The sequence below is a fragment of the Balaenoptera acutorostrata genome, chromosome X (assembly GCF_949987535.1).
Source record: "Balaenoptera acutorostrata chromosome X, mBalAcu1.1, whole genome shotgun sequence".
Lineage (NCBI taxonomy): Eukaryota > Metazoa > Chordata > Mammalia > Artiodactyla > Balaenopteridae > Balaenoptera > Balaenoptera acutorostrata.
The window spans coordinates 61,792,228-61,813,603 of NC_080085.1; the positions used below are offsets into that span (position 1 = coordinate 61,792,228).

The window sequence follows — 21,376 nt, forward strand, 5'->3', positions numbered from 1 at the left end:
AATGAGAAGCCCGCGCACCACAACGAAGAGTAGCCCCCGCTCGCCGCAACTAGTGAAAAACCCGCGTGCAGCAGTGATGACCCAACACAGCCAAAAATAAATAAATAAAATAAATAAATTTAAAAAAAAAAAAAGAGAGAAGTTGTAGGAGATGAGCCTTCCACTTTTGTTCCATCTGGGTTGCGTTAAAAGAATCTGCGTCATCCCTTGTGCCCTTCTTATTGCTGATTGGAAAGTGGGAATGACTTCTGTCAGGTCATTTATTTCTCCATTATTGTCTCCTGAAAGCACCTAAAGCTAATCAGCCAAAATTCTGGTAATAGAAGTTGGCAGGCTCACAGGTGTCTAAAAATGAGTATAACAAGTAATAAGCAAGCAAGAGTGTTACAGAGAGGATGCTTGGCCTGGTAATGGCTGCCTGAAGATAGAGGGCAGATTTATGAGGAGCTTATGTAAGGCAACAAGAAAAACCCAGAAGATGCTAATTGAAATGAGAAGAGGGCAGATGGACAAATCACAGAAGACAAAAATTAAATACCAAATGAAAATGAATATTCAGTTGTACCTAGTAATCAAAGAAATGCAAATTGAAACAGACCATTTTTTTGCCTATTAGATGAGCTCAATTTCTCTTTTTTTTTTTCAATTTCTTTTTTAATGGAAGTATTCAAAATGCTAGTGAGACAGGTACTCTCACATATGCTGTTGGCAGTGTAACATTGTTAGACATTTTTAGAAAGCTCTTTGACAGCATTGAGACTTAAAAATAGTTAAGTGAACAGACTTTATAGTCAGGTAGACTTGAATTTGAATATTGGCCCCACCACTTCATAGCACTGTGACTTTGGACAAGTAACTTAGACGCTGCTTTCTTTTCTGTAAAATGGGGAAAATAATAATACCCTCCTCAGAGGGCTATCGTGAGGATTAAATAAAATAATGCATGTAAGTGCTTAGCACGTGGTAGGATAATCTATCCTAATCAGAGATATAGACAAAGCTGTTCATGATAATGTCATTTATATTAATTAGAAATAATCTAAACGGTTAATGTAAAGGGAATGACTAGTTATTGTGCCACCTGTATGATGGATTGCTATGTAAAGATTGAAAGCTTATTTTAAAAACTAATGACAGTGCTCACTTTGGCAGCACATATACTAAAATTGGAACGATACAGTGAAGATTAGCATGGCCCGTGCACAAGGATGACACGCAAATTCGTGAAGCGTTCCATATTTTTTTGTTGTAAAGCAGAAACTAACACACCATTGTAAAGCAATTATACTCCAATAAAGGTGTTAAAAAAAAACAAACTAATGACAAAAGTGCTTAGAATGTTAAGTGAGAAAAGCAGAACACATAACTTTATGTCATCTCAGTTATGCTTTTAAGAAAAGATACATAGAAAAAAGACGTGCTGGTGATAAGTGATTATTTCTGAGATGTAAGGTTACGGTTGCCTTCATTTTCATCTTTTGTATGTTTTCCAAGTTTTCTACTGGTATGGAAGGCAGGAAACTCTTTCATGAGGAGGTGATTTTTGAGCTAAATTTTGAAGGATGATGATTATTGTAGCTAATTCTTTAGTGAGCACCTGCTGTGCCAAGCAAATAGTCAAGTGGAGAAGGGTGGGGAAAAAGTTCCAGGTAGAGAGTGCAAATGCTAAAAAGATGAGATTGCCTTGGATAGGGCAGTGCAAGTAGTTTAGTTTGGCTAGGGTGCAAAGTGGGAGCTAGTTTTGGTGTTAAGAGATTAGTTTTTAAAGTTAGATGGGGCCAAGTAATGAAAGGCCTAGTATGCCTTTAAAAGGACAGACCACCATAACAGGTATTTTAGTAAGATCATTCTGGAAGCTATCTGAAGAATAGATAGGAAGGGAAATGAAATATGGAGACCAGTAAAGAAACTATTGACAGCAGTCCAAGTTAAAAGTACTGAGAGCTTGAACTAAGTTAAGTAGCAATAAGAATGGAAAGATGGGGACAGATGGTAGAGATATTGAGGAAGTAGGATTGATATCTTCATAAATGGTTGGAAGTTGAGGGTATGGGAGAGGACAGGGAGAATTCAAAATGATGCCAAGTACTCTTATGCTCTTGGTGAGAACATAAATCAGTACAAACTTTTTAGAGGACTATAAATGTGTATTCCCTTTGACTAAGCAAGTTCATCTCTCAAAGGAATACTCCACACAGGTTTGCAAAGGCATACGTACAAATGTACATATGTTTGTAATTGCAACATTGTTTGTAATTGCAAAAATATAGGAGCATTCTAAATATCCAACAATAGGAAATTGGTTAAATTACGGTACATCTATATGACAATACTGTTTAGCCATCAGAATGGTAGATTAGCTAACAAATAAAGCTGTACCTTACATATGCTGATATCAAAATATATCCAAGATATGTACTGTTGAAAACTAGATCACTCAACAGTATTTACAGAAGGAGTTGCAAATTCAGATCCTATGGAGGCCAGACAGGTAACATAAATGAGTAAAACAGGCTCAGTAGGAATGGATGAACTGGAGAGCACATCCCCCATCTAAAGGGCTCAGTCACTATTTTGTTCAATTGTTGTCACAGAATAGAATTACTAAAGGGAGAGGTGGAGGGTAATCTTCACTTTATACCTTTTTGTACTTAGGTGTTTGAATTTTTTTAATTGAGCATGAAATACTTTTGTAATTAAAAATAAAGAAATTCCCATTTTTTGGAAGGATGGATAAGTCAGATGACATTCAGAATTCTGACTTGGGCAAACTGGTGGTGCCATTGACTAATACAGTTGTCCCTCGATATCTGCAGGTTCCGTGACTCCCATGGATACCAAAATCTACAGTTGCTCAAGTCACTTATATAAAATGGCATAGTATTTGCATATAACCTACACACATCCTCCCATATACTTTAAATCATCTCTAGATTACCTACAATACCCAATACAATGTAAATGCTGTGTAAGTAGTTATAAATACAATGTAAATAGTTGCCAGTGTGCAGAAAAATCAAGTTTTGCTCTTTGGAACTTTCTGGAATTTTTTTTGCAAATATTTTCAATCTACAGTTGGTTGATTTCCATGGTTGCAGAACCTGTGGATACAGAGGGCTGACTGTAATAGGAAATACAGGAGGAGTGGTTTTGGAGAAAAGTGGTAGAGTTCAATTTGGGCTATCTTGTATTGAGATAGGACATCCAAGTGAAGACTTTCAGTAGGTAGTTAGCTATATAGAGGTCCAAAGCTCAGAAGAGAAGTCTGTACTATTTGTACATATGGATATTTTTTTCAAATCATCAGCATATAAAAATATAAGTGGATGAGCTCAAATAGGGAGTAGGGTACATTCCTTGAACCCCCTGATGCTGTAGGTGAAATATGGTTGTATGTTTTTCAGACCATAGCTTTATCATATTACCAAAGTTGTATGTGACCCAAAAAAGTTAAGAACCACTGTTAAGAGAGAATGTAGGATGAGAATATACTCAACAAATACCAAATCAACATTTAAGGGATCAGGTGGAGAATACTGAGGAGTGACCAGAGTGAAAGAAGGAAAACCAGAAGAGAGTAATGTCCTGGAAACCAAGAGAAGAGGAAAATGGCCAACAGGTCAAGTGCTACAGAGAAGACCAAAGAGAACGGTCATTAGAAGAGCTATTTCAGTGCAGTGGTAGAATCAAAAGCCAGACTACAGAAGATATAAATGAGTGAGAATTAAGTGGAGACTGAAATTTGCCCGTGAAGGGAAGATGGAAGACTGTAATCAATGTTTTGGAGGGGACGAAGGCATTTGGACAGAGGGGACGTTTGTATAGGTGAAAGAGAAGAAAATTAAGAATATTAAGATAGGATCCCTATGAGAATGGGAATATAAACATTGAGAAAGTTTCTGCCCAGTAGCCTCTCATTTTCTCTGCAAAGTAGCAAACGGGGTCTTTTGCTAAGAGTGGGTGAGGTGGTGGGAGAGAGAATTTGAAGAGAAATGTAGATAAGGGTTTGAATTATCTGTTGTAGGAAATTTGAAAAGGAGCTGACTTAGAGACATTTCAGAAATATTGAGCAGCCTTTGAGGGTCCAGCTGAAGTTGGAGATCATTCATTTTTATAACAGCATCAATTGGCACAGTTGGGTAACTTGTCAGTGCTCATCAAACCACGTGAGGAAACAAGGCAGATGGTAGAATTGATTCAGGATTGGGATTTTGTTTCTGGATGTGTCACAAAGATCGGGAATTGACAGTGTTAGCAAGAAAAAAAAAGTTGATGGTTGAGCTTCTCAAACTTTGTCACCAAAGGTCCCTTTATAGCAGAGGATTATGACTACGTAGCCTCTAGTTTAGGGGGACTATCCCAAAGCAGCTCTACAAAAGCTTGAAATTTCTTTGGCAATTCATGTTTTATCTTTTAAATTTATACTGATTTTGTATTAGGCGAAATCTCTTTGTACTTTAACATGTTTCAAATTTCTTACCAAATTATTTTATATCCTCCCCCTCCCCCACCCCCACTCTCACCTCCATCTTCAAGTAAAACTGCTGATGAAGAAAGATAAATGACAGTGATCCTATAGCTTTCTTCAGTATACTGCTACACATTGCCTTAGTTTTTGAACTAAAGCCAGGAGAGGCTTGATAGAGACAGGAGTTAATGGGGATGCAAGTTTCCTTGAGATCAGAGAGAGAGAATGAAAAAACTGGACAGATACAAGGCTGTGATAAGGAAGTGTAGTATGTTGGCATTGAAACTTCCAGAGGTGAAGCAGTTTTTAGTAAAGACAACATTCTGGATATAGTCGTGGATATGTTTGGCTGGAGTGGAGATGCGAACCATTGGCATGAAGATTTGCAAGGATTTTGGATGGGTGGTACATGTGAACGTTAGAGTAACCCACCATGATGGGGAGGGATTTGGAGCCAAGAAGATTGTGCCAGGTGTGCAAGTCCTTGGTGAATGTGAGTAGGTTAATGATGGTGAGTAAAGGTGAAGAGCAAAGATCTCAGACTCAAGTGGCCTATAGGGGCCAGGCAAGTAATGTAAATGAGTGAGGTGGGCCAGGTGTGGATTGTGGTAAACTGGAAGAATACATATTCCATCTAAAGAGGCTTGTACTTTACTACATCTGATTGTTTTCCTAAGGAGATGAGTATCCAGTGTCACTAGGTATCTTAATTTTTCAGGAGAAGCTGAAAATCTGGATTTGTGTGTGTATGACATTTCCCAATTTTTTCATATTTGCAAATAGTTAAAAAAAAATTTTTTTAACTGTGCAAGCCAAATAAAAACATCTATCTGCAGGCCAAATCTGGCTCCAAGGCAGCTGGTTTTCAACCTCTGGCATAGTAGAGAACAAGCCTCAAAGTAGGAGGGATTTTTTTCTTTTCCCCAAGGGGAAGTAAATAATAATTTGGTAGCAGCAGTGGACAGCCTGGAAGGCTGTCTTCCCCGCATCCTTAACCAGTGGGTGAGAGTGTAAGAAACCTCTGAATAGGGCTGTAAGGGTAAGTGGTGTCATGAGATAAGAAATGTCACATTTTTTATACTAAAAGGACACCCATCATGGAGTTGAAGGCACATATGAGATGTTTCCTACCATCAGGTACTATACACAAAATAATACTTTTGTTTAAAACTGTGTTGGTTTGGCCAGATACGAACCTGCCTGTTTCTAATTAACAGTAACAAAGTCCATGTGGAATCTATTCCCTGCTTTAAAATTTTTATTTCAAAAAATTTTACTTACCAAAATTAGTAGAATGGTATCTCTAGTTAACATTATTTTGACTCTTTCCATTCAGATCCTTCACACATAATATCACACTGCATAGTGGCGTATTTCCATAGCATTTTATATACCTTCATTGACATATCCCGTATTATCATGTATATGACACATGAGCTATATTGTACATAGCTAGAATGCTTAACACTAAGGTTATCATCGGGCAACAAGTGGAAGATAAGTAATACTCCAGATGAAACTGCACCTGGAAGTATGCAGTACACATTGGAGGACACAGTCTTGTACTTGAGGTGGTGGTGATGGACTGCACACTGATATCGGAGTTTAGGCCTTTAGGCCTTCCAGATACCACATAGGTACTGAATCAATCTCAGAGCCTCTGTTCATGTTCAAATTACATTTGAAGGAACGTTAATAATCAAGGAAACCCAAAACTTGGGATTGGAACTATTTGCAGTAGTCTTAAAAGGCACACAACATTCCATGTCAGTGAGAGAGTCATACAGATAAAGAAATCCTATCTGAAAAACACAGCCCACATTTTTTACTGGTCTTAACAAAGCCACAAAGTCTTAAGTAGTTGGCAGAGGCCTTAATACTTAACGTTTGATTTAAATTTAAGGTAAACTGCATAGTCTGTACCAATAGATTATGCCGAGCTATTCATGACGAAATCCCTTTTCCCAAAGAATTTCCTAGCAAGTTCCTCCTCCGGTGTTCTTCAAACCAAAAAGTCAACTCCAAGAAGAAGCCATCTTACCTACAATAAGTAGATGATATATCATAAAATCTGAGTGCCTGATGTTTTAGAATGCTCAATAGGACCCTACAATCTAGATTAGATAAAAAATAAATTTACCCAAAAAATCTCTAGGGTAGTTTTTTTTTTTAATTAATTAATTTATTTATTTTTTTGGCTGTGTTGGGTCTTAGTTTCTGTGCGAGGGCTTTCTCTACTTGCGGCAAGCGGGGGCCACTCTTCATCGCGGTGCGCGGGCCTCTCACCATCGCGGCCTCTCTTGTTGCGGAGCACAGGCTCCAGACGCGCAGGCTCAGTAATTGTGGCTCACGGGCCTAGTTGCTCCGCGGCATGTGGGATCTTCCTAGACCAGGGCTCGAACCCATGTCCCCTGCATTGGCAGGCAGATTCTCAACCACTGCGCCACCAGGGAAGCCCTCTAGGGTAGTTTTTTCCTACACTTTTGTTTGAGTAATTCCCAACCCTGTGTGAGCTCTAATAGTTGTTCTGCTTATAGGACTCTTTCCGGAGTTTTGTCATGTACATGTGCAGCTTAGTATTCAGCTGAAGACTCAAGAGAGCCTTTCTGAAGATCTTAGGTTATTTTTCTGTGGAGTTCTCTTCTCTCCAGATCTGTCCTGCAATTTACAGCTGTTGTAGCCTCCTCAGACTCCACTATCTGGCTGTATGGCTTAGCGAGACTGCTGTGCTTTTCTTGGGTTTGGCAGAAAGCCAAGGACAATTGTAGGGCTCACTTCCTTTATTTCCTTTCTCCCAAGAATCACAGTCCTATACTTCCTGGTTGGAAACAGTTGTTTCATATGTTTTTTCCAGTTTCCCGGTTACAGTGGGAAGACTAGTCCAATAGCAGTTACTCTATCATGCCCAGAGGTCTTTTAGGTTTATGGTATTTTCTGACATACAGAAACTTCATTTTTATGTAGTTACATTTATCAGTCTTTGCCTTTATGATTTCTATCTTTGGTATAATTGTTTAAGAGACCTTCCCTACCCCCAAGATATCCAACTGTATTTTTTTCTAATACATATAACATTTTAAACGTTTGAATGTTTATTGATTTTTATAAATAGAATCTAAGGTATAAGGTAAATATCTAACTTATTTTCTCTTCCAAAGGATCAGCCAGTGTCCAAGTTGTATTTATGGAATAGACTATCCTTTTCTACATTAGTACAAAATACCACCTTTATCATATACTGAATTCTTATATATATTCTTGGACCTATTTTGGAGCTTTCTATTTTGTTTTATGTGTTTGTTTATCCAATCTGCACTGTTACCACCAGATAGTATCACTGTGATCATCATTCAGACTTTATAATTTTAAATTCCTCTGCTAGACTATCTTCACCCAAGTATCCTAAATACACTCTAGGATCATTTTTGTTAGATTCTATCTTGTCCATAAATAGATAGGTAGGTAGGTAGATAATATTGACATTTTAATTTGTGGATTAATTTGAAGACAGTGTATATCTTTATAATAATACGTTTCTTCATCTAGGAGCTCATGTTTCTTCATTTGTTCACATTTTCTTTTACCTCCCGCAACAAAAACTTCTAGGTTTTTTGTATAATTTCTAGGCATCTTTTGTTTATTTCTATATGTTTTATAGTTTTTGTTGCTATTGAGCATCTACTTTTTTCTTGTTGAGTTTTTCCCTAGTTAATTAATTAATTAATTAATTTATAAATTTATTTTAATTTTGGCTGCATTGGGTCTTCGTTGCTGCACGTGGGCTTTCTCTAGTTTCAGCGAGCAGGGGCTACTCTTCGTTGCGGTGCGCGGACTTCTCATTGCAGTGGCTTGTCTTGTTGCAGAGCATGGGCTCTAGGCACGTGGGCTTCAGTAGTTGCGGTGCGTGGGCTCAGTAGTCGTGGCGCACGAGCTTAGTTGCTCCACGGCATGTGGGATCTTCCCGGACCAGGGATCGAACCTGTTTCCCCTGCATTGGCAGGAGGATTCTTAACCACTGCACCACCAGGGAAGTCCCTATTCCTAGTTAATTTAAAAGTTTTGCTACTGTTGTACATGTGCTCCCCACCTCCAAAGTGATTATTAAATCTAAAGGTTTCAATCAGTTTGAAGAGTAGTATTGTTCATAGGTTAATATAATGCTTAAAGTATTTCTGTATACTAGTTTCTAAGTCTGTCCTTGAGACTACTCTGTAAGTTTGGCCATTAATAAATATTAAGGTTCTTTGTTTTTTTTTGTCAATGACTCTCCTTAGATTGGGGCCAAGATATAAGTATTCCTACATACAGGTTAAGTCTCTCACATCACTGAAGAGAATAAAATCTCTTTTGATCATAAAAATGGTAAAATCTACACAACATAACAATTTTAACCATTTTTAAGTTTACAATTCAGTGGCATTAAGTACACTCACAGTGTTGTGCAACCATCACCACTATCAATTTCCAGAACCTTTTCATCATCCCAGACAGAAACTCAGTACTCATTAAACAGTCACCACATTCTCCCATTCCCCCAGTTCTTGGTAACCTCTATTCTACTTTCTGTCTGTGAATTTGCCTCTTCTAGGTACCTCATATGAATGGAATCATACAGTACATAGAATATTTGTCCTTTTGTGTCTGGCTTGTATTTCACTTTGCATAATGTTTCCAAGGTTCAACCATCCATGTTGTAGCATGGATGAGGATTTCTTTTTTTTTCTTTCCTTTTCTTTTTTCTTTTAAACGAATATGTAACGTCTCTCTCCTATTCTTTACCTGCCATTCATGCCTCACTTAGCTTTAATCTGGTTCTACCCTGCCCGGCATACCAAGTGAACAGTATTACATAATTGCCTGGTATAGTGGGCACTTTTCAAGTCCTTATCTTGACCTCACCCCAGTATTTGACATTACTGACCATTTCTTCCTTGAAACTGTAGTATGATTGGTTTCATAACAACTTTCAGCTCTTACTTTCCTCCTACCTCTTTGACCATTCCTTTTCAATCTCCTTTACTGAATGTTCTTCTGCCTGTTCCTACAACTTTAATTACTACCTCTTCCCTGATGACTCTCAACTCTATTCTGGGGAAAGATCTATATATATCCCAACCACCTGCTGAACATTTCCTGTTGGATGTCCCAGTGGAACTTGAAACATGCTTCAAACTGAGTGTTCTTCCAACCTGTCTCTATTCCAGTTTTCTCCCTCTGTCCTTTACTTGACTCACTCCTTTACTGTTTCCAATCTGGGTTGAATGAGGTACTAGTGTCACTGAGTAGCTACATCTGGAAACCTCAGAGTTATTTTTGATTCTTTCCCTTGAATAAATCCCCAACTTCCAGCATATCACTAAAACCCTCATTATATTTTGCCTAAATTATTACAATAAGTAGTCACCTGGCCAGTGTCCCAGCCTTTAGACTTATCTCTTTCTAACCTATCATTCACATTCCTGTCACATAGACCTCTTTAATAATTCATACTTACAAAAAGGTCAAACAATACAGAAATAGATAGAATTAAATATTAAAGCTTCTTCCGGAGACACTGCTTTGGGAAAGATCCCCAGTGTTCTCCTTACTTGCTGCAAGTGGTAAATCCATCCTTCTCCTGGGAAAAAAAAAAACAAACACACACTTGTTCCTGCCCTCCCGCTCCTATCTCGCATAGTTTTATTCCCTAGAGGTAACAGTTTGGCGTATATCTGTCTATACTTTTTTCTGTACTTATACAAAACATGTTAAGTAATTACACATAAATAGTTTTTAACTTTTGGGGTTTTTTTTACAAAAATTGTCATTTTTATAGATAATTATTCTGTAAGTTGCTCTCTTTGCTCATGAATATATCCTGATCCTCTTTTTTAAGCTTCCATTTTGAAATAATTTTAGACTCAAGAAATTACAAAAATAGTGTAGAGTCCTATATACCCTTCACCCACCTTTCTCCAATGGTGACATCTTACATAGCTGTGGTTCAATATCAAAATCAGGAAATTGATATTGATGCATTACCATTAACTAGATTACAGACCTTATTCAATTTGCACCTTTAAAAAAATCTATATTCATTTGTGCGTGTGTATAGTTTTATGCAGTTTTATGCCATCACACCACCACCACCACCATCAAGGTTTAGAACTGGTCTGTCATCACAAAAGAACTCCCTGACGCTACCCCTTTGCCTCCATGTCCCTCCACGTGCACCCACCGTTCTCCTTGTTCCCTGGCAACCTCTTTGCTCTTCTCCATCTCTATAGTTTTGAAACTTGAGCATGTTATATAAAGAATAATATAATATTTTTGAGATTGATTTTTTTCACTAAATATAATTCTCTTGAGATCCATCCAGATTATTGTGTGTGTCAGTAGTTAATTTTTTAAATTGTTGAGTAGTGTTCCATCTCACTAGAGTTTGTTCAACCATTCAATCATTGAAAGACATTCAGTTTTCCAGTATTTTGCTATTATGAATAAAGCTGCTGTGAACATTAGTGTACAGGATTTTGTGTGAATATAAATTTTCATTTCTCTGGGATAAATGCTTAAGAATATGATGGTAGATGTATGTGTGGTTTTGTGAGAAACTGCTGTACTCTTCCAGAGTGCCCATACCACTTTGCATTCCCACCAACAATGTATGAATCATCGTTTCTCTGCAGTATTTAGTATTACCACTATTTTAAAAAATTGTATTCATTCATCTATCTCATTGTGTTTTTACTTTGCATTCCCCTCATGGCTGTTGATGTTAAACATCTTTTCATGTGATTATTTGCCATCCATATATTTTCTTTGGTGAAGTGTCTGTTCATTTCTTTGCCCTGGTTTTAATTGCGTTGTTTTCTTATGATTAATGAGTTTTGAGGGTTCTTTATAGGTACGCCCTTTATTAGATATATGATTAGATATATGATTTTTTTTTTTTTGGCTGCGTTGGGTCTGCATTGCTTCTCGTGGGCTTTCTCTAGTTGCGGCGAGCGGGGGCTACTCTTTTGTTACGGTGCGCGGGCTTCTCATTGCAGTGGCTTCTCTTGTTGGTGGAGCACAGGCTCTAGGCTCACAGGCTTCAGCAGTTGCAGCACGCGGGCTTCAGTAGTTGTGGCACGCAGGCTCAGTAGTTGTGGCTCACGAGCTCCAGAGCACAGGCTCAGTAGTTGTGGCGCACGGGCTTAGTTGCTTCGCGGCATGTGGGGTCTTCCCAGACCAGGGCTCGAACCCATGTCCCCTGCATTGGCAGGCGGATTCTTAACCACTGCACCACCAGGGAAGTCCCTAGATAATATGATTTACAAAGATTTTTTTCTAGCCTGTGTCTTTTCTTTTCAGTCTTTTGACAGTAACTTTGCAAGAGCATAAATGTTTAATTTTGATGAAATCCAATTTATCAATTTTTTCTTTTTGGACTGTGCTTCCGGTATGTCTCTAAGAAGTCTTTGCTTAACCCAAGGTCACAAAGGTTTTCTCTTATTGTTGTACATTTAAATCCATGATCCATTTTTTAAAAAATTAATTTTATTTATTTTTGGCTGCGTTGGGTCTTCATTGCTACATGCGGGCTTTCTCTAGTTGTGGCGAGCGGGGGCTACTCTTTGTTGCAGTGTGCAGGCTTCTCATTGCGGTGGCTTCTCGTTGCAGAGCACAGGCTCTAGGCACGCGGGCTTCAGTAGTTGTGGCGCGTGAGCTCAGTAGTTGTGGCGCATGGGCTTAGTTGCTCCACGGCATGTGGGAACTTCCCGGACCAGGGCTTGAACCCGTGTCCCCTGCATTGGCAGGCAGATTCTTAACCACTGCACCACCAGGGAAGCCCCATGACCCATTTTGAATTTATTTTTATATATGGCATGAGATTTAGGTTGAGGTTCATTTTCTTTTTGCCTGTGGATGTCCGATTGTTCCATTATTGTTTGTTGAGAAGACTGTTCTTACTCCAGTGAGTTGCTGTGAGCACCTTTGTAAAAAATCAGTTAAATGTGTGGGTCTGTTTCTGGGTTTACTTTGTTCCGCTGACCTATGTATCTGTCCCTCTGCACATTGCCGTGATTACTGTAGCTATGTAGTAAGTCTTATCATCAGGCAGAGTGATTCCTTTCACTTTATTCTTTTTCTAAATTGTTTTCTTATTCTGTTGCCTTTCCACGTAAATGTTAGAAGAATCTTGTCTATATCTACAAAAAAGTCTTGCTGGGATTTTGATAGGAATTGAGTTAAACCTATAGATCAATTAGGGGAGAATTGACATCTTTACTGATCCTGTCTTATTGTTAGTACATAGAGATCTCTATCATTCTTTTTAATACATTCCATAGCATAAATATATATATATATATCATAATTGATATCCTTGCACATTTGTAGGAATATTTTTGTAGGAAATTTCGATAGATGTTCTAAAATTGTGTTCCAAAAGGGCCATACCTGTTTATAATAAAAATAACAGTGAAGGAGAATGCCTGTTTCCCTACAGCCTGTCCAACACTGGAGATTATCAGTGTTTTAAAATCTTTGCCAAATTATTTCTGTAAAATTCAGGTATATAACTTAAACTAAAATTTTCCATCATAAAAAAGTTACATGTGCATTAAAAAAAAGCAAACCATATAGAATTGTATATAGTGAAAAGGAAAAATCTCCCTGTCCTTCTCCTTTACCCATCCCATTCTCCAGAGTAGTGTTAGTTTTGGTGTGAAGCATTCTGGGCCTTTTTCTGTACACACCATATACTTTTTCTTTTTTTGACAAATGAAAGCATATATTCTGTTCTACAATTTTCGTTTTTCAGTTGACATTATATTATGGACAATTTTTCATTCATCTAAGTATGTGATCTTGTTTAAGTAAAATCTGTTCATATGTGACTCAAAAAGGCAAAAGAGTGAACTGAATATCATTTTGAATGTTTCTGGAAAAAAAATCTAAATTGGATTTCTACTTTGCTCTTAAAAATACTGTGGCTGCTTGCTATGGAGAACAGTATGGAGGTTCCTTAAAAAAAAACTAAAAATAGAGTTACCATATGATCCAGCAATTCCACTCCTGGGCATTTATCTGGAAAAGATGAAAACTCTAATTCAAAAAGATACATGCAAGGGGACTTCTCTGGTGGTCCAGTGGTTAAGACTCCACGCTTCCACTGCAGGGAGCATGAGTTCAATCCCTTGTCGGGGAACTAAGATCCCATATGCTACACGGGACAGCGAGAAAAAAAAAAAAGATACATGCACCCCAATGTTTATAGCAGCACTATTTACAATAGCCAAGACATGGAAGCAATGTCCATCAACAGATGAATGGGTAAAGAAGATGTAATATATATATACACACATACATACACACAATTGAATATTACTCAGCCATAAAAAAGAATGAAGTAATGCCATTTGTAGCAACATGGGATGGACCTGGAGATTATCATACTAAATGTAGTAAGTCAGACAGAGAAAGACAAATATCGTATGATATCACTTATATGTGGAATCTAAAAAAATGATACAAAAGAACTTATTTACAAAACAGAAATAGACTCACAGACATAGAAAACAAATTTACAATTACCAAAGGGGGAAGGTGGGGGGAGGGATAAATTAGGTGTTTGGGATTAACAGATGCACACTACTGTATATAAAATAGATAATCAACAAGGACCTACTGTATAGTACAGGGAACTATATTCAATATCTTGTAATAATCTATAATGAAAAAGAATCTGAAAAGAATAGATATATATAGATGTATAATGGAATCACTTTGCTGTACACCTGAAACTATCGCAACATTGTAAATCAATTGTACTTCAATTTTAAAAAAATACTGTGGCTGCTACTATGTATAAAAAGGGTACAATGATATATTGTATGGCACAGGGAATACAGCCAATACTTTATAATTAAATGAAGTATAATCAATAAAAATTTTGAATTACTATGTTATACACCTGAAACTAATATATAAATCAACTATACCTCAATAAAATATGTGTGTGTGTGTATGTATATATAAATAAATACTGTGGCTGAAGTGGAGGGAGATTGCCCAGTGATAATTGTCTTTTGACATTTCATTTCTGTGAGAATACTTGTTTGTTGTTCAAGAATTCATTATCTGCTTAAGTTTGATAGGGAATAGACATAAGATGTCCATAAGTTACTAGCCCTCTTCTCTTATGTACTGTATTGAGCTAGTGAATAGTGATATAGCAATCTGTTACAAGGCATCATCTCACTGAAAGTCCTGTACTTATGGTGAGCGAGATATTATAATATGCTAGAAAACAAATATGCACCAGAAAGTATTAAGGCTACAACAAAGCCCACATTTCCAAAAACAGCATTTGGGAAAATAAAAATTATTATTTATTAAAAGAAAAAGGAGATATAGAAAAACAGGCTTTCTGTCAGCCTAGGAGTTTCTGTAATGTATTGTCAAGGCAGTGTATTTTTTGTGGTGCCAGGAGAAACAAAACAAAACCTTATTACCGGGCTTCCCTGGTGGCGCATTGGTTGAGAATCTGCCTGCCAATGCAGGGGACACAGGTTCGAGCCCTGGTCTGGGAAGATCCCGCATGCTGCGGAGTAACTGGGCCCGTGAGCCACAACTACTGAGCCTGCACGTCTGGGGCCTGTGCTCTGCAGCAAGAGAGGCTGCGATAGTGAGAGGCCCGTGCACTGCGATGAAGAGTGGCCCCCACTCGCCACAACTAGAAGAAAGCCCTCACACAGAAATGAAGACCCAACACAGCCATAAATAAATAAATAAATAAAAATTAAAAAAAAACCTTATTACCGTGAAGGATATAAATCAATATTAACTTCCCCGTGTTTATTCTATATAAGCTATTACAGTTGGCATCATGTAGAGGTAGGTGAAGAGTATAGAAAGAAAAATGGGCACAGAAAGAAAAATGGCCTAAATCTAATAAGTGATTGCTGTAAGCTCCATGGAGGCAGGAACCATGTCTGTCTCATATCCCCAGTGTGTAGGATAATGCTTGGCACATAGTAAACACTCAGTAAATATCTGTTGAATGAACTAACGGCCAAAGAAAGAGGTGCAGTACCAAGAAAAAGTGGAGAGTGGTGCTGTAGAAGCTTGGGCTTAGAGAATGTCAAGGAAAAGTGAACGTCAATTGCATATGTAACATAGCACTTCTAGGGTTGAGTCTGAAAAATGTTGAGTGGATTTGGCAGTTAGCATATCACTGTTGACCTGATGAAAACAGTTTCAAAGAAGTGTTCTTTAACACTGCCTCATTCTCTGACACAGTTGCTACTTTCTCTACGATCCCTTAGTGCTTGGTATGTTATTGAAATTATGAGTTTGTGTATATTTATCTTCCATGAAGCCTTGAAAGGGCATCAAGCACAAGGACTTATCTCTTGTTTTTTGTTTGTTTTGTTCTGTTTTTTATTTTTGTATCTTTGTATCATCAGAGCCTAGCACTATACCTGGCTTACAGTAAGTACTTAAAAATGAAGAGTTAGGCTGTTACAAATTTTATTCTTCAAGAAAAGGTGTTTTGAATTGTCTATATTGTTATTTTTCTAATTGTTGTAGAAATATGAGATGAGTGTGTTTAGCTAAGGCTATGTATGTATTTTTTAAGTTGCTAAATGGAATGGTCCATTTGGGGGAAAAAAGTATTTTAACGTTCTTTGGGACTTTTAACGAGGTAGGTCCTGAATGTAAATCCTACCCATGCCCAGTGAGATTTATTACCCCAGTTCCCTTCTGGATTTTCTAGCTTCTTGAGTTTCTAGTCCTGATTCTGAGTAAAGTTCTGTTACAGTGGTTTGAGAGCTCAAACCTTTTATCTTGGAAACTAAACATCTTAATTTGCATTTGATCGACGTCATACCTAATGTAAAGAGCCTAGCTACAGTCTGAAAGGTTAGATTCACTTCTCTTTTTACCTTTTCTGGACCTAGTTTGAGATAAATATCTAAGAATTGGGAGAGCCTAAGCTCATCTTTTTTGGGATCTGTGGACTACGCATAATTGAATTTAGTAATTCTAGTTTCTTTAGGAATTAGCTGTGCAGATTTTTCCTTTTTTTCTTTTTAAATCTGGCACTGATTTTTTTTAAAGCTTTCTACTGCTACTGAGATTTTATTTTTTAATTTTAATGATTCACATTGCAACACATGCATATCCCCCACACCGTTCACTGTCAGGATAATAATTTATGCTTGTTTTGGCACAGTGCTTATCTTCTTAGGAGGAAGGTTATTTTTAGTATTTGTGGAAATGTTCTCAAAGGAAATAGGAGCTTAGAAGTGATCACAAACCCCCTTCTCTTGGTTGTGCAGGACTGCTCACCAACTCAACTGGTATTTTTCTCTGAAACCTTTTAGATAGCAATAATACTTGTTTTCCCTCTCTAACTGGAACCACAAAGCTTGTGACTTTCTTCTCTTCTCCTGACATTACTAAAGAGGGAAATTAACTTAGAAATGACAAAAGGAATTTTCTTTGATTTTGGTGGAATATCAACTTTCCAAAGCTGTCATTGGAATTATCACTATTTAAGGACATTTGATTTGAATTACATGTGATTCTGTAGGCTACTGCCAATCCTTACGAATGAGGCAAAGTATAAATATAAATATATTTCTTTGATATTTACAGTTGCTTTGCCATGATTTACTAAATAAAGAGAGAGAAGAAAAACAAAATATATTCAGAAAAACATACATTTTTGCAAATGGGTCACTTGTTCTCCTGTAGGGCACAGTGATAATTCATAGACGGTTTTATCTTTCACATTCATTTTCATGTCATCCTGGAAATTACTCTTCATAAATTCTGATTTTCTGTATAGTAATCCTTTAGGGACCGGGAAATTGGAATTCAGTTTCTGCCTCCTCTTTTTCCCCCCACAGTAGCCACAGTATCTTTATTATTCCCGCAGAGGCCCTGTTGTCTGTGTATGTCTTTTCACTGGATGACTCTTTTCTTCCTAAGCTGTGAAACTTAAAGCTGATCATCCTACTTTTATTTGTTTGTTTATTTATTTATTTTTGGCTGCGTTGAGTCTTCGTTGCTGTGCACAGGCTTTCTCTAGTTGCGGCGAGCGGGGGCTACTCTTCATGGTGGTGCACGGGCTTCTCATTGCGGTGGCTTCTCATTGCGGAGCACGGGCTCTAGGCGCGCAGGCTTCAGTAGTTGTGGCACGTGGGCTCAGTAGTTGTGGCTCACGAGCTCTAGAGCACAGGCTCAGTAGTTGTGGCGCACGGGCTTAGCTGCTCTACGGCATGTGGGGTCTTCCTGGACCAGGGCTTGAACCCATGTCCCCTGCATTTGCAGGTGGATTCTCAACCATTGCGCCACCAGGGAAGCCCTGATCATCCTACTTTTAGTAAGCACCTGATTGCTGCAGAGTATAGAGCAATATTTTTAGCATTATGCAGATGGTTATGGACCCCTTTGAGAATCTGATGGAAAACTATGGATCTTCTACTCAGAAAAATATGTATTATATACAGAATTCTGTTTACAGTTTCAGGAGGTTCATGGATCTCTCTCATTACCACTCCATTCAAGAATTTCTGGTATAGGGACTTTCCTGGTGGCACAGTGGTTGAGAATCCGCCTGCAAATGCAGGGGACATGGGTTCAGGCCCTGGTCCAGGAAGACCCTACATGCCGTGGAGCAGCTAAGCCCGTGCGCCACAACTACTGAGCCTGTGCTCTAGAGCTCGCGAGCCACAACTACTGAGCCCGTGTGCCACAACTACTGAAGCCTGCGTGCCTAGAGCCCGTGCTCCACAGCGAGAAGCCACCACAATGAGAAGCCCATGCACCACAACAAAGAGTAGCCCCCACTCACTGCCCGTGTGCAGCAACGAAGACCCAATGCAGCCATAAATAAATAAATAAATGAACAAACAAATAAATAAAGAATTTCTGGTATAGGTAGGGTTAAGAAAATATCTGTGTATTTTTATCCTTTTTTGGTGGTGTTAACAGTGGTTTGCCAACTCCACCACCATCTTTCATCCGAAATATTACACTTCAGTGCCACTTTGCATATAGTAGAGTAATAGAGTTAAATAGCTGAAACCCTTGTAGCTCTTGAGAGCATGGACTGTGAAAAACTGAGAACAGACACAGCTAGTAATCAAAACACACAGAGAAGTATCTCAGCTATATAAGTAAGTGTATTTTTTTATATTCTGGGGGCTTTATTAGTGGGTATTTATTTTATTTTTTTAGGTTTTTTTTTAATATAAATTTATTTTATTTATTTATTTATCTTTGGCTGCATTGGGTCTTCGTTTCTGCACACGGGCTCTCTCTAGTTGCAGCAGGCGGGGGCTATTCTTCGTTGGGGTGCATGGGCTTCTCATTGCGGTGGCTTCTCTTGTTACGGAGCACGGGCTGTGGGCGCACGGGCTTCAGTAGTTGTGGCTTGCAGGCTCTAGAGCTCAGGCTCAGTAGTTGTGGCGCACGGGCTTAGTTGCTCCGCGGCATGTGGGATCTTCCCAGACCAGGGCTCGAACCTGTGTCCCCTGAATTGGCAGGCGGATTCTTAACCACTGCGCCACCAGGGAAGCCTGTGGATATTTATTTAGAGTTGTGTGTTGCAAAGAAAATGGGCGACGAAGAGGTCACGTCTTTTAAATGGTTTAAAGTAAGAGAAAACTTTGCAAATGTATAAAACTAATTTTTCCTTGTATTATGAGAGCATTGAGATATTGAAAGGGTTGGTTTATGTTTAGGTTTCAAAACTGAAGAGCTGAATTCTTAATCTATAGGCTGGAATTTGAGCGATGAGTCAGGTAGGTAGGTATAAGAGCCAGGATACTGCAATAAGCTGATGTTGTACTGGCTTGGTGAAGGAGGGCTCTAACCTGTATGCAGCCTGTTTTCTCTAACATCATGCATTTCTATCAACATGAAAGCTTGTCTGATAACTTTTGCAGTCTGTCTCTGTCAGTACTTTGAGGACCAACCTACTGGTGGCCCTAGAAGATTAGAACTCAGAAACTTCAGCTTCGGTCTTCTTATCACTCAAACTATTCTTGACTGTGAGCCAGCTCTGGCTGTCTTTCTACATGTCCTGAATATCTTTTGGTTGACTGCGTTTTCTTTCTGGTTTGTGTTTGGCACAGTCAGCTTGTGTGAGGAGACAACTTTACTTATCTTTTATAAAGACTAGATGACCTGGGACTTCCCTAGTGGCTCAGTGGTTAAGAATCCACCTGCCAATGCAGGGGACACGGGTTCGTGCCCTGGTCCGGGAAGATCCCACGTGCCGCGGAGCAACTAAGCCTGTGTACCACAACTACTGAGCCTGCACTCTAGAGCCCACAAGCCACAACTACTGAGCCTGCGTGCTACAATTACTGAAGCCCGCGCGCCTAGAGCCCGTGCTCCACAAGAGAAGCCACTGCAATGAGAAGCCTGCGCACCACAACGAAGAGAGCAGCCCCCGCTCGCCGCAACTAGAGAAAGCCCGCGCGCAGCAACAAAGACCCAACGCAGCCATAAATAAATAAATAAATTAATTAAAAAAAAAAGAACAGATGACCTATGCTTGTGAGAGATTTTAACTGAAGGAGACTTATTTATTTGTATAATAGCTTGCAATAATCAGAGTAGTTACAGCATGAAAACTTCACATGTGGTATATTTTTTATCCTTTACATCCTGATAAATAGTAGATTTAATTCAAGCATCACCTCCTCTGTGAAGCGTTTCCTAATTCTTCTTTCCTTCTTACATCCCAGAATTGGCCACTTCCTCCTCTATGCCTCTACTGAGCCCTGTATAGATTTTTTCACTGCATTGTATTGCCCCATTTGTTTATAGTCTATCTCACTGTGCTAGACCATAACTTCTTGAGGATATGGTCTATATCTTACTCCTTTCTGTGTCTAGTGCCTGGCGCCTAGAAGGTACTCAAAAATGTTTTATGAATGAGTAGGTGAATGAACAGTATGTTAAAGACTATTATAAAGCACTTAAGGCAGGGAATAAAAAGTCAGATGTTTTCAGGGTCCAGGCATAAATGAGTTAAGCAGACCTGGTAGGGACCAACGTAACCTGGGAAACACATGCCTTATCTAAAAGGGACAGCTGCTACTCAGATCCAGCCCATCGGTGCATTATGAGAATGCTAACCCTGTCTTGCCACATCTTTCACTTTTTTAAGAGAAGCCAGACATTTGGGTTTTTATATGAAATCTCTTGATTGTTAAATGTTGCCAACTAAGATTTTTTTTTAACTTTTTATTGAGGTATAGTTTACGTACAGAAAAGTATATATTATGAGTGCACAGCTCAATCCATTTTCACAAACTGAAGTGATTTTTTTTAATTGAAGTATAATTGACCTACAGCAGTATGTTAGTTCCAGGTGCACAATACAATGATTTGACATTTCTGCACATTATGAAACGATCACCACCTGAACTGATTTTTTTGTGAGCCAAATAAAACTGGATTGACCTGCAAGCCACCAGTTTGCAACTTGTGACAAAAACTGTATGGGGAGCTGTGTAGTTTGGTTAAGAATCACCTAATAGATTAAAGTATCTTAAAGAGACACATCAGTCAAATGCAGTGTGTGGACCTTATTTGGATTATGATTCCAAAAAATCAAATGTAAAAGAACATTTGTAAAACAGTTGGGGAAATTTGAATGTTGACTGGCTGTTTAATAATATTAAAGAATTATTGTTAACTATTTTAGGTGTAATACAGTTGGTTTTTCTTTTTTAAATAGACTTTATTTTTTAGAGCAGTTTAGAGCAAAATTGAGCAGAAGGTACAGAGAGTTCTCATATACCCTGTGCGCCTACACGTGCTCAGCCTCCCCTGTTATCAACGTCCCCCACTAAGTTGGTAAATTTGTTACAATCAATGAACCTACATTGACACATCATTATCACCCAAAGTCCA

General features: G+C 38.4%; 1 protein-coding gene and 1 non-coding gene across 24 annotated transcripts in view; both read left to right on the plus strand.

The window, feature by feature from the left end:
• TAF1 (TATA-box binding protein associated factor 1) overlaps positions 1-21,376 on the plus strand; it is a 120,837-nt gene that overhangs the window by 53,300 nt on the left and 46,161 nt on the right. Inside the window, exon 33 of one of the 23 annotated variants that reach the window (XM_057538316.1) lies at positions 19,585-20,995. The exons of 20 other annotated variants lie outside the window; for them this stretch is intronic. In XM_057538316.1, the coding sequence (XP_057394299.1) occupies positions 19,585-19,631 (47 nt within the window). In that variant the 3' untranslated portion in view covers positions 19,632-20,995. Of the gene's footprint in view, positions 1-1,152; positions 1,224-2,816; positions 2,919-19,584; positions 20,996-21,376 lie in introns of those variants that run through there. 2 more of the 23 variants (XM_057538315.1, XM_057538317.1) reach the window with 2 other exon arrangements.
• On the plus strand, positions 1,137-1,243 carry LOC114238113 (U6 spliceosomal RNA). The gene has a single exon (XR_003623530.1). It is a non-coding gene; the product is annotated as a U6 spliceosomal RNA (small nuclear RNA).